Source organism: Phyllopteryx taeniolatus, chromosome 9 (genome assembly GCF_024500385.1).
Source record: "Phyllopteryx taeniolatus isolate TA_2022b chromosome 9, UOR_Ptae_1.2, whole genome shotgun sequence".
NCBI classification, from domain to species: domain Eukaryota; kingdom Metazoa; phylum Chordata; class Actinopteri; order Syngnathiformes; family Syngnathidae; genus Phyllopteryx; species Phyllopteryx taeniolatus.
The window spans coordinates 23,074,457-23,085,929 of record NC_084510.1 but is presented as its reverse complement, the minus strand read 5'-3'; the positions used below and the strand labels follow the sequence as shown (position 1 = coordinate 23,085,929).

At 42.6% G+C, this 11,473-nt stretch overlaps 1 protein-coding gene across 2 annotated transcripts; it reads left to right on the top strand.

The window, feature by feature from the left end:
• Positions 1-57: 57 nt before the first annotated feature.
• rad54l2 (RAD54 like 2) lies at positions 58-11,171 on the top strand. Of its 2 annotated transcripts, none has more exons than XM_061784412.1 (22): positions 58-304; positions 803-1,025; positions 1,168-1,456; positions 1,591-1,727; positions 1,858-1,977; positions 2,351-2,586; positions 2,685-2,867; positions 3,242-3,375; positions 3,458-3,654; positions 3,753-4,095; positions 4,195-4,372; positions 4,468-4,665; positions 4,755-4,873; positions 5,008-5,126; positions 5,451-5,550; positions 6,012-6,217; positions 6,299-6,474; positions 6,569-6,765; positions 6,882-7,066; positions 7,889-7,978; positions 8,046-8,129; positions 8,528-11,171. In XM_061784412.1, the coding sequence occupies exons 2-22, from the start codon at positions 854-856 to the stop codon at positions 9,496-9,498; spliced, it is 4,434 nt and encodes a 1,477-aa protein (XP_061640396.1). In that variant the 5' UTR covers positions 58-304; positions 803-853; the 3' UTR covers positions 9,499-11,171. The 2 variants fall into 2 exon arrangements, with proteins under 2 accessions (XP_061640396.1, XP_061640395.1); XM_061784411.1 differs by having other exon boundaries at positions 1,837-1,977.
• The last annotated feature ends 302 nt before the right edge of the window (positions 11,172-11,473 follow it).

Below are 11,473 nucleotides of genomic sequence, written 5' to 3'. Positions count from 1 at the left end.
AGAAAGAAAAAATAGTAAATGAAATAAAGTTTCAGTCATTAGAAAATTAAGTGGTTGTTTCAAGAAATATAGCGAGCATAAATAACAAAATAATTCAATTCCAATCAAGGGTTATAGTTTGGCTGCGGAACATTTTTGTTGGGTGCAACACTCGGAAGGGATATACTGTAACACTGAGAGAGAAAAAAATTGAAATGAAACGTTTATTCGTTTATTTTCACATTTACCCTGCAAATGAATTGATCGGTCGCTGTATGCATTAACACAGACATTTCCAGAAGCGTGCAACATATATGTTCACACGGTACGTTGCTAAAATAGGGTTAGGAATCTATCATGATTGCGATAGTTAGCGCGTGCGGCTAGTGAATAATGTTAGCATGTGTGTAATTGCGACTAACGTTAGCTGCTCGAGCGTAATACACAGCACGAGAATTGTATTCTCACAACTAAAAAGAAGCCGGCTGGTTAAGCATATGCGTTTTCCTGTAAAATAAGGGTTGATTATTTTATTGTCTAAATGAACACGACGAGTTGGGGGCGGGGGTTTCAATAACGTGTGTTGTTTTCTAACTAGCTAGCGTATTGGTCTGTTGCTTGAGGCAGGAAACAGTAGTAGTGAAATAATACAAGCAGTTAGGCGAATTTTGTTTTCAAATGTTTCGTTACGTGTAAATGCAGGTGATTTGTCTTTGTGCTAGCTGGTTATGCATCCCCTATTCAAATGCAGGGGGGGGGAGGGGTGCATTTAAATGTGAAATGTTTCATCAACTGTTCTTTTAAAATGGTGTTTGTTTTGTAGGATCCCTGATGAAGGTGTGTAGGTAATACTTTAAGAGCCCCGTAAGACGCCATGTCTGAAGAGGCCCTTTCAGAAAGTGACCTGGAGGCTAGCCTTAACAGTGAAGAGGACTATCAGGAAAATGATGAAGAGGAGGACAATGGTGATATGGAAGAGGAGGAGGAGGATGATGAGGAGGAGAAGGATGATGAAAACTGTGGAGATGATGAGGAGGACAGTGTGGGTGAGTGTTTGTAGTTCTCATGATTTCACGGGTAGCATGAATGGAAGCAGATAAGGTTGTTCTTATTAATGAATGCTCGTCACACAAAAACAGATCGGACTCAGTCAATGTAAAACTGACATACTGTCTCTTCTTTTCAAAGAAAAACTTCACAGTGCACAAAGCTGGAATGAAAACGCTCAAGAAAGTCGGGACTCCACCTCAACTACCTCTGGAGAGCCTTCCTCGGAGCCACCGTCACGGCCTGAATCCCAGCCGTCCTCCAGACCGACCTCTCGCTCTCAACTTCCGAGCAGCCCTGGCAAATCAAGCCAGAGCAAGAAACGTTCCAGAAAATCAAAGAAACAAAAAGCTTCTAAATTATCCAAAACTTCCAAGCCTTCAAAACGGTCCAAACCCCCCAAGCCTGCAAACATGAGGAAAAATATCAGGTCCGTATTTGTTATACAGTTCCTGTCAAATCCATCTACTTGAAATGTAATTGGATAATAATGTATGACACACTATAATAGCTCAATAAAAGATGCCTTTATACATGCCTTACATTACTGTTTGTCTCCAACAGAAAGCTGCTGAAGGAGGACCAGCTGGAGGCTGGAACCAAGGCTGCTCAACAGGAAGAGATGGAGAGGCGGAAACGTCTGGAGCAACAGAGGAAAGACTTCCCTACGCCAGCTCCAACTTTACTAGAATCCCAACTAGGTTCGTGGTTATTTTCCTGTCATCAAGTAACTGTTCATTTTTCATTTTTCAGAGTACATAAACTCGACTAATTAAGACAGATTTTTGTTTATTTCCATTATTCTAACAGTGGACCCAACTTCCATTTTAGGAGAGGTGTCTCACTTGGTCCCCGCCCTACTCAGCAAGCAGGATGTGATCTGCCTGGACAGCAGCGGCGATGAAGATGAAAACATGGAACCTAAACTCCCTGAACTAGGTTTTAGAGATGGTAATCAAGATCTTGGTTCTTAGTGCTTTCTAATAGTGGCCCTGACTCTAATGCACAATTACCGCAAGTTCTGTGTGCCTCATTCACATTAATCAATAAACAGAGCACCTCAGATATAACACTTTGACTAGTGTCTAGTGACATTATAATACATTCTTTTTAATGGCGCACTCTGCGATTGATAAACAAATGTACCCGGCCTTAGAGTCATTGCTGAAAACATTGGCACCCCAGAGACATGAAATCAAACTGAACTTTTCCTGTTTTAGGTCAATTAGGATTACCAAAATTATTTCTATTTGCTTATTATAATTATTATTTGGAAATATGGTATATGCGGCAAGCCCTTATGGTCTGTTTATTGATTGCACAGATATAATTGAACTCAGCTCTGGGGACGAGGATGCCCTGCAGATAAGCAGTGAGTCGGGGGATGAGGAAGATGACGGTGGCACCGCTGGCACAGATGAGAGCAGTGGAGCGCACATTAATGATGCTCTGAACTTGCCTGATGCCCAGGGCCGCGTAATGGTTAATATCAACCACCCTGCGGAGGAGAAGGACATTTATCTCGCTCCACAGCTGGCCAGGGCTGTCAAACCTCACCAGGTATGTCCACAGTACTCTTTACTCGTCAGCTGCCAAAAATGCAAAACCTTTTTCCTGTAAGTGTATCAATGGACATTTTTCAACTCATCTTTTACCAGATTGGTGGTATCAGGTTTCTGTATGATAACCTGATTGAGTCTCTGGATCGATACAAGAGCAGCAGTGGTTTTGGTTGCATCCTCGCGCACAGTATGGGTCTTGGCAAGACACTGCAGGTCATTTCCTTCATTGAAATCCTGCTGCAGAATACTGAGGCTCACACGGTCTTAGCCATTGTTCCTGTGAGTAATCAGAATGTACATCTGTGCAGTTTATTTTTTCATTTGAATGTGTCCGGATTCATTCTTTCCAATAATTAGCTGTTTGTAAGTGCATCTGTGCAGGGACTTTTAAATTAGATTCCCTTCACAGTCTACTGAATCTGCAACTTTATCCAGATCTGCACTAAAATGAAATGGTTTCTTCTTTGACCCACACCATAGCAATGTTTTGTTGTCCGCATCGGTTGAGTTTTCTCACTTACTTCCTGTTGCATAATGCTGCTCTATAAACATCCCCAATAAGCTATTTTCCTTGTCTTTATAGCAGTTAGACATTGCATTAATTCTTGTTTTGCACAAACTATTTTCTATTCTCTTTGTTGCCCTCATTCTAGGTGAACACACTTCAGAACTGGCTGGCAGAGTTTAACCTGTGGCTCCCACCGCAGGAAGCTATTTCCCCTGACACAGACCCCACTTTGTTTGCCGGACGTACATTCAAAGTTCAAATTCTGAATGATGAGCACAAGTATGTAGCACGCCACAGTGCACATAAATGGTTCTGTGTCCAATATTTGAACTCTTGATCATCCTGGATGTGTGTCCTACAGAACCACGATTGTTCGGGCTAAGGTGGTGGAGGACTGGAGCCGAGATGGAGGCGTGTTGCTGATGGGCTATGAGATGTACCGCCTCCTATCAATGAAGAAGAGTTTTGTTACGGGCAAGAAGAGAAAATCAAAGAAGCCCGTGGGGCCTGTCATCATTGATCTAGATGAGGAAGATAGACAACAAGAACTCATGAAAGGCGAGCAGAACTCTTTAGTACATAACAATAGTACCATCAATGCGTGCTTAATATATGACTACTAATAAATATACCCTTGTGTCTATATTTTTATTCAGGTATCGAAAAGGCCATTCTACGACCTGGTCCGGACGTGGTGATTTGTGACGAGGGCCATCGGATTAAAAACTATCATGCGAGCACGTCACAGGCTCTGAAGAATATCCGTTCGAAGCGCAGAGTGGTCCTCACAGGTTACCCATTACAGAACAATCTCATTGAATACTGGTGCATGGTGGATTTCGTTAGGCCGGACTTCTTAGGCACGCGCCAGGAGTTCAGCAACATGTTTGAACGTCCCATTCTGAACGGGCAATGTATGGACAGCACGCCTCAAGATGTTCGCTTGATGCGTTACCGTAGCCATGTGCTGCACAGCCTGTTGGAGGGCTTTGTCCAGAGGTGAGCTGGATTGCTAAATAGTCTATTTTTGGAAGAGACCTGTCTACTGCCTACATGTTCCTTATTGTTTTCTTGTTTTGTTTTTTTCCGGCTTTATAGACGTGGCCATGATGTTCTGCAACACCAGCTTCCCATTAAGATGGAGCATGTGATCTTGGTGCGGTTGTCTCCTATACAAAAAGCGCTGTACACTGAGTTTATGACTCGCTTCAGAGAGGCAGGAAACAATGGTTGGCTTGGTCTAAACCCTCTAAAGGCCTTCTGTGTATGCTGTAAGGTAAGACTTTACAGTCAGAACTTTGTCCTCATGTAATATGCAGCATTGCATCATATACCTTTAAATAATAGAACCGTTTTTTATCCTCACGCTAGATCTGGAATCATCCAGACGTGCTTTATGAAGCTTTACAGAAAGAGAATCAGGCAAACGAGCAGGACCTGGACCTTGATGACATCGCCGGCGGCCCCAAAGGCAAAGTGTCAGACTCGAGCAACAGCAAAGCCAATAACATTCCGCCCCTTCTCAATGCCTCCCAGGATCGAAGCAATCAAGTCATTACTTATGAATGGGTATGATGTCACTTTCTTAACCGTGCACTGTAGCAGTGACAGCTTTAAAAACAAAATTTAAAAAGTATTTTATCTGATTTCTGTCACAGGCAAAGGAAATTATGTCGAACTACCAGGTAGGACTTCTGGAAAACTCTGCCAAAATGGTGTTGCTCTTTCATTTGATCGACGAGAGCGTCAGAAGAGGAGACAAGATTTTGGTCTTTAGGTAAGTCGCTTCAGTGTCTGTTTCATCAAATGCAAATCCACCACTAAGCAGTTTATAGAAGAGACTCCCTGACTTTAGTGTTTTTAATTAATTAAGCTCAATCACTTATTTAATATGTCTTCCTCCATCGCCAGTCAAAGCTTGTCCACCCTGACAGTCATTGAAGACTTCTTATCCAAGAGAACCATTCCATCACCAGACGCCGCTGCTGAGTCTCAGAACCCCAACTGGGTTCGCAATCTCAGTTATTATCGTAAGTTCTGTGCTCTTAGAATGTATTGCACATACAATTTTTAATTGAAAAAAATACACCTGAATACATGTTTGAAAGCAAACACTTCTAAATGATGACATGCAAATGTAATGTATCTAAAAGTTAAATACAACTGAACTGTACGTCACAAATGTACTGTTCTGGATTTAAAAAAAAAAAAAAAAAAAAATTACACACAGTTTGAACATTTAATTCAGCCCATGTGCCGCACTTTGAGAAGCACTGATTTATCATTAACAAAATGGATTAACGGCTGTTATAATAAAAATAATAATAATTCAATAAACTTTTGTCTTTGTGTAGGACTCGATGGGAGTACATCTTCCTCTGAAAGGGAGCGCCTAATCAATCAGTTTAATGACCCCGAGAACACCAAGTCGTTGCTGTTCTTGCTTTCTACCAGGTGTGTGCCACAGTTCTTCCTGCATAATTTCCTCACACTTCCTCCTTCCTTCCACCCACTGACAGGAACTAAATCCGCTACATCACTGGTGTCAAACTGGTGGCCCGGGGGCCAGATCCGGCCCGCCATCTCATTTTATGTGGCCCGCGAATGCAAATCAAAACTGCTAAATATGTTCCAATGAAATGATGTTGAGCTATTGCAAGCATTGTTGTTTCCAATCCCGCTTTGAAAAGAAATGTAGTAGTTAAAAACATGTTTTTAGAGGCTTCTGATTTCACAACTAGTTGTTCATCAATTTGTTGTGTATATCTAATTATGTGAGGTGATAATTCCTTCATACGGGTTCACAGTCATAACGGCCCTCCGAGGGAAGTCATAAGTTGCGATGTGGCCCGTGACAAAAATAAGTTTGACACCCCTGCTCTACATCTTTGTACATATTTTTGTCCCCCTGCTAGAGCGGGTTGCCTAGGTGTGAATTTGATTGGAGCAAACCGGGTTGTTGTGTTTGATGCCTCCTGGAACCCGTGTCACGATGCCCAGGCGGTGTGCAGGGTGTACCGCTATGGTCAGAAAAAACCCTGCTACATTTACCGTCTGGTTTGTGACTTTACCCTGGAGAAGAAGATCTATGATAGACAGGTGTCCAAACAGGGCATGTCCGGTAAGAGATTTCAATTGTTTTGTGTGTTAGCCAAGTAACTGCTTGAAACACAGACCTCATTGTGCATTGCTATGATTGCAGACCGCGTAGTGGATGACCTGAACCCAGCACTGAACTTTACTCGAAAGGAAGTGGAATCACTGTTGCATTTTGTTGAGGAGGAACCTGAAGCTAACAAGATCAATCTGAGGACTTTGGAAGAGTTTGAGCCAGTCATATATAGAGCTTGTCAGCTTTACCCACACCTCATCACTAAAGTACGACGACTTTTCTATTACTATTGAGCTGATCATACAGCATGGTGTGTTTGATGCATTTCAAAGATGTCTTTCTTTCCCTTTGTGCCTACAGCAACCTTTCCAACATGAGTCTCTGTTAGTGGACCGGAAGGAGTCCAAACTGACCAAAGCGGAGAAGAGAGCAGCCAAAAAGAGCTATGAGGATGAAAAACGAGCTTGCGTGCCCTACTCTAGACCCTCCTATGCACCGTATTATCCAACCAGCAACCACGCGCTCGCTAACATACCTGCATTTAGCCAACGTGGCTGGTGAGTTTCAAGTCAGTCTTTCATAGTTTTTTAATGGCATCTGTCCCATATCGCTGTCATAGTCAACCGTGATAGTCAGCTGAACAACTCATGAGTTTAAACATTCCTATTTCCAGGCGTCCTATCGCTCGACCTGACGACAAGCCGGTTGCAAGTGTCAGGCCCATCCAGTCAACACCGATCCCCATGATGCCTCGCCAGGTTGTCATGGGCATGGCGGGAGCCAGCTCACCTGGCAGTTTACCCGTCAATTTCCTGCAGAAGGCTGGGGTTTACGTCCAGAGGATTGTCACCACAACTGGTACTGTGTAATGCTTTTTTAAAAATAATTTCCAACAACGTTCTGATATTTTGAGTAATTAAAATTAGAGCTGCAGCTATCGAATATTTTTAGAATCTATTATTCTACCAACTATCCAATAAAATAATATTTTGCATTAAACAACAAAATGAGCATGTGAGGTGTAGGTATTATTGTCCATTTGGGGTCACTATGCTCACGTTCCACACTATATCTGTGACTGAGTGTGTGTGGTTTCAAAAGGGGAGGCCTGGCCCAGTGAGTGATGTTGGAAGTCAATGAATGAGAGTGTAGAGTTGGCTATTGTGATTTCAGCTTAGCAACTGGCTGTTAAATGGCTAACCGTTAGCCAGTCTGCACACCGTTGAGTGCCAGGGCGTCAGTTGCCGTAGCAGCTCATTTGTGAATGTGCCTGTTACGTCTTTGTATTGTTACCATTTGTTCAATAAAGCGATTGAAAGTGCACCGGCAGCTGTGTATATTCTTGACCAATTGTGGGGTCATTACATATAATGTTCTACCTAGTGGCGATAGGCTATATGAAATTAGCTAACATCAATACATTGTTTTGTGGTACATGACTGTAGTTAGTTCTGCGTTGCAGTAGGCACATTGCACTTTTTCTTTTTTATGTCCTCACGGCTTGCCTCAATCGCGGCAATTAATTTCGAGTGTTGCGTGAGTCTTTGGTCACATTAATCCACGGGGGAAAATGATCTCTGCAAAAGTTTGAGGCAGAGATTTTGCCTTAACCTTTTTTGTAATTGAATTGAATTATTATTAAAATATGCATTTTCATGTTCTTTGTATGCAAATCTACAGACATTTTCATCCCAGGAGCCAACAGCACAACAGATGTCCAGGCTCGAATTAGTGCTGGCGAGAGCATCCATGTAATCAGAGGGTCTAAAGGTAGACAAAACCTTCATGTTCATTATCTGTGTACAGAGTCATTCATCAGGTGTTTTCTTTTCCACAGGTACCTACATTAGGACAAATGATGGAAGAATATTTGCAATTAGATCTGGAAAAATTAGTAGACCAACCGCCGCTGTTTCAAGAGGTACAAATGCATCTTGATTTATTGCTGAAATTAAACAGCAGGTTCCAGCTGTCATAATTCTGAGTAGAGGGAGGAGTGTGGAGTTGTATTTGTGGCAGTGGCTCAACAATACAGCTTCGTATTATCAGGCCATAACACATTTTCTCCTCATGCTTACTGATGGGATTTTTTTTATTTATTTATTTTCAAAATGTAGGCTTGTGTTAGAATACACCACACCCACAGTGATACATGGTGCGGTGACGGCATCGTGCTTTGGGCTTGAGTCGAGTGGATTCGTGTAGATGAGATGGGTCACTAGTATCTCAAGGCACCACTGTGTTTATTTAAAAAACAAAACAAAAAAAAACATGTATTGTATTGATTATTAATGGTTTGTATGTCTGTTCCCTCCACAGATATCCAGCGCTCTGTGATCCATCCACTCAGTAATGGCTGCGCCTCCCCTGGGGAGCAACTGCAGCACTCACCTGACATGGAGCAGCAGTCCTCCTCTCCCTTGAGCTCTGAGATTCTCCGTGAACTCAGCCACTATGCGGCGGCGTCCACGAGCGACAGCACGATTGGCGCGGGGAACGTTTCATCCCCGTTGGATGTGTCTGTCGCGGCAGCGGGAGATGAAAGCAGTCTGATTCCAGACCTCCGGGCGCCACTCGACGACGACCTCCTGAGCTCGGGTTTAGAGACTCAAGGTGTGAAACGCAAGCGTACTGAAAGTCAAGGCGCCGCATTCAAACGGACTCCGACTGCATCGCATTTCCCCGGATATTCCCTAAACTCCGGTGGGCTCAGTTTTCCTCCGGTGGGTCTGAACTCTACCTCGCTGTTGGGGAGCCTGGGGCATATGAGTCACCCTCTTCTCATGGGTGGAACTGGTGGATCTTCATTCTTTCAGACACCAGGACAAACGCTGGCAGACCTACAGACCATGTTCCCTTCCGCACCTGGGAATGGACAACTTCCTCCCCCGTCCACATCAGCTCTATCCACAGTACTCTCCTCGTCTTCGAACGTCATTCCCATGTCATCGGCATCATCAGCCCCAACTACTTCCTCACTGGCATCGGGTTCTCTGCCGCCATACTTGATGAACCCCAATGTGGCGGGCCTGCTTTCGTCAAGCTTCCCTCTCAACTACGGCCAGTCCTTGCTCCCTGAGCCCCGGATGTTCTCCGCCCCTCTTCTCTCCGGGTCGGCAGGATTCCCCGCACCAAACTCCGCTTCAAATGCGTCCAGCTTCCTCTCCCATTTCAACAATCCCACTTCCAGCCTGTTGGGGGCGGCTCTGACTCAACCGGACAGATATCAGAGCGCAGAGAATGGAGGCGATAGTTCAGATGATGATGTCATAGAGGTGACGGGACACTGAAGACTCACATTGGGGCACTTGGACATAAAGGTCAATAATGGCGAGACTGATAAGAATGGGATGAGATTTGATTACTTGTAGTCCTTCTGCTAAAAATGACCCTGGCATTCTAATAATTTTTTTAATACCTTCCTTGTTTCTGATAAACAGCATCATTTAATTATTCCAGGATGCTCATATTTTGGCCATTCAAAGATCCATAGTTCTTTTTGCACTCCCTGTCACAACAGCTACATAAAGACATATACCTGGTGGACAAGAGAATCCTCTTGTACCTTTAAAGTACAAAATCTTTATACCGAATAAAACTGCCTTTCGTACTGGATTTGCTGTGAAATGGACCAAGTGTTTTAGCAGCACTCACTGGCTGAATTTCCAGCAGTGTTCTCGCCCCAGCAGTTTGTTTCATATCGCACGCACACAATTAAACTCAGTGGCCACAGACTATTTTCACAGCCCAGCCAATATCCATCCAGAAACATTATTTCAGGAATATTTCAGTCTGCAAAACTGTGTAGCATCCCCTAATGAGATTGTGGTTCTATGACTCATCATGTAGATATTTGTACATAGCAGTTATTGTCATTGTTTATATTTCCAGTAAATACTGTGCAGTGTGTAGGGAGGTGTCTAATTACAGCATCTATGAAGATAAACGTTGCTTTGTTTTGGGTTTGGGAAGTTACTCTTCCCCCCCATTATTGCTGAAATGAATGTATTTTAACCTGCCCTCAGTAACACACTCTGTTTTTTCATATTTAGCCTTAAAAAAACACAAAGAGGTCTTGAGTGTTCCGATTTTAACTTGGTACATGTTTTTTTTACCATTGTGATAACAAAACCAATTGTGTCAAAGACAACGCACAGATATCCACTCATTTGACATATGCTGAGCCTTGCTGAAAGCAAACTTTCCCCACCACGGTCTGAGTGTTTATTCACTGTCAACGTCAGCACCAGAACATTCACACTCACACCCACGCCCACCAGTGACTGTGGCAGAGCCAGCCGGGCCAGGTGGAGTTGAGGCCTTAGCCGGCTGACCATTGGCATCTTGTGTAAGTAGTTTTTGTCAGTGGTGTTTAGGCCTCTGCTGCTCTCTAGCCTTGTGTCTTTCATATTGTGATGAGACCTCACTGGTGTTTAGATTTTGGAATTGTGTTTGCAAACAGGTTGACACAGTGGTTTTATCAGTCTTTAGACATAAAACAGGAAAGCATGAGACTAACCAACATAACCTGTAAATATAATTTTTTCAGTAGACTGGTGGAAACTTTTTAAGCGTCATGTAAAACAGCTCTGAGGGTGATTATGGAAAAGATGCAGATCCCATGTCTATTTGTATTCTCGTTAGAATTTGAAGTTGGACAATTTGAAGTTGAATATCATCGCTTTATGTTTAAATTTGTTGTTAAATGTCCAGTTAAATCATTTTTATGGGTTGGATATTAATTTTTTTTTTTAACTTTTATAATTTTGTAATGTACTCTTAATGGTAGCTTTCCTCATTTCAGTGTTTGTACTGTATGAAATGTATTTATTTTGTTTTTGTTTTTTAATTTACCTTGTGTTCACTCTGATGGCTGATCTACATACCACCTAGACAAAAGCAGAAAATGACTGTGTTATCAATGTTATTTTAAAAATAAAACACTCTTCGATCGTGCAAATGCTTAATGTGTGTGTTTTTTTTTTTTTAAATAGACAACACTGCTTTGGCATGGTCTGTAACATCATGCGGATGTCCAAATCAAGTAAATCCAAAGGCTGGACAGAATGACATCAGAAAATGTCAATTTCGGCTAAAACACTTCCCACAATATGCTACGATGTAAACATCTGACAAAAATGTTACATTATTGTACATCTTTTGTCTGAGGTTCTTCGATAAAAGTGTACTGATGTAAATTTAATGACAATTATTAGACATTTACAATGGTTGTGAAACGTCAGTAAATAGCTGTGTTCTGTACAA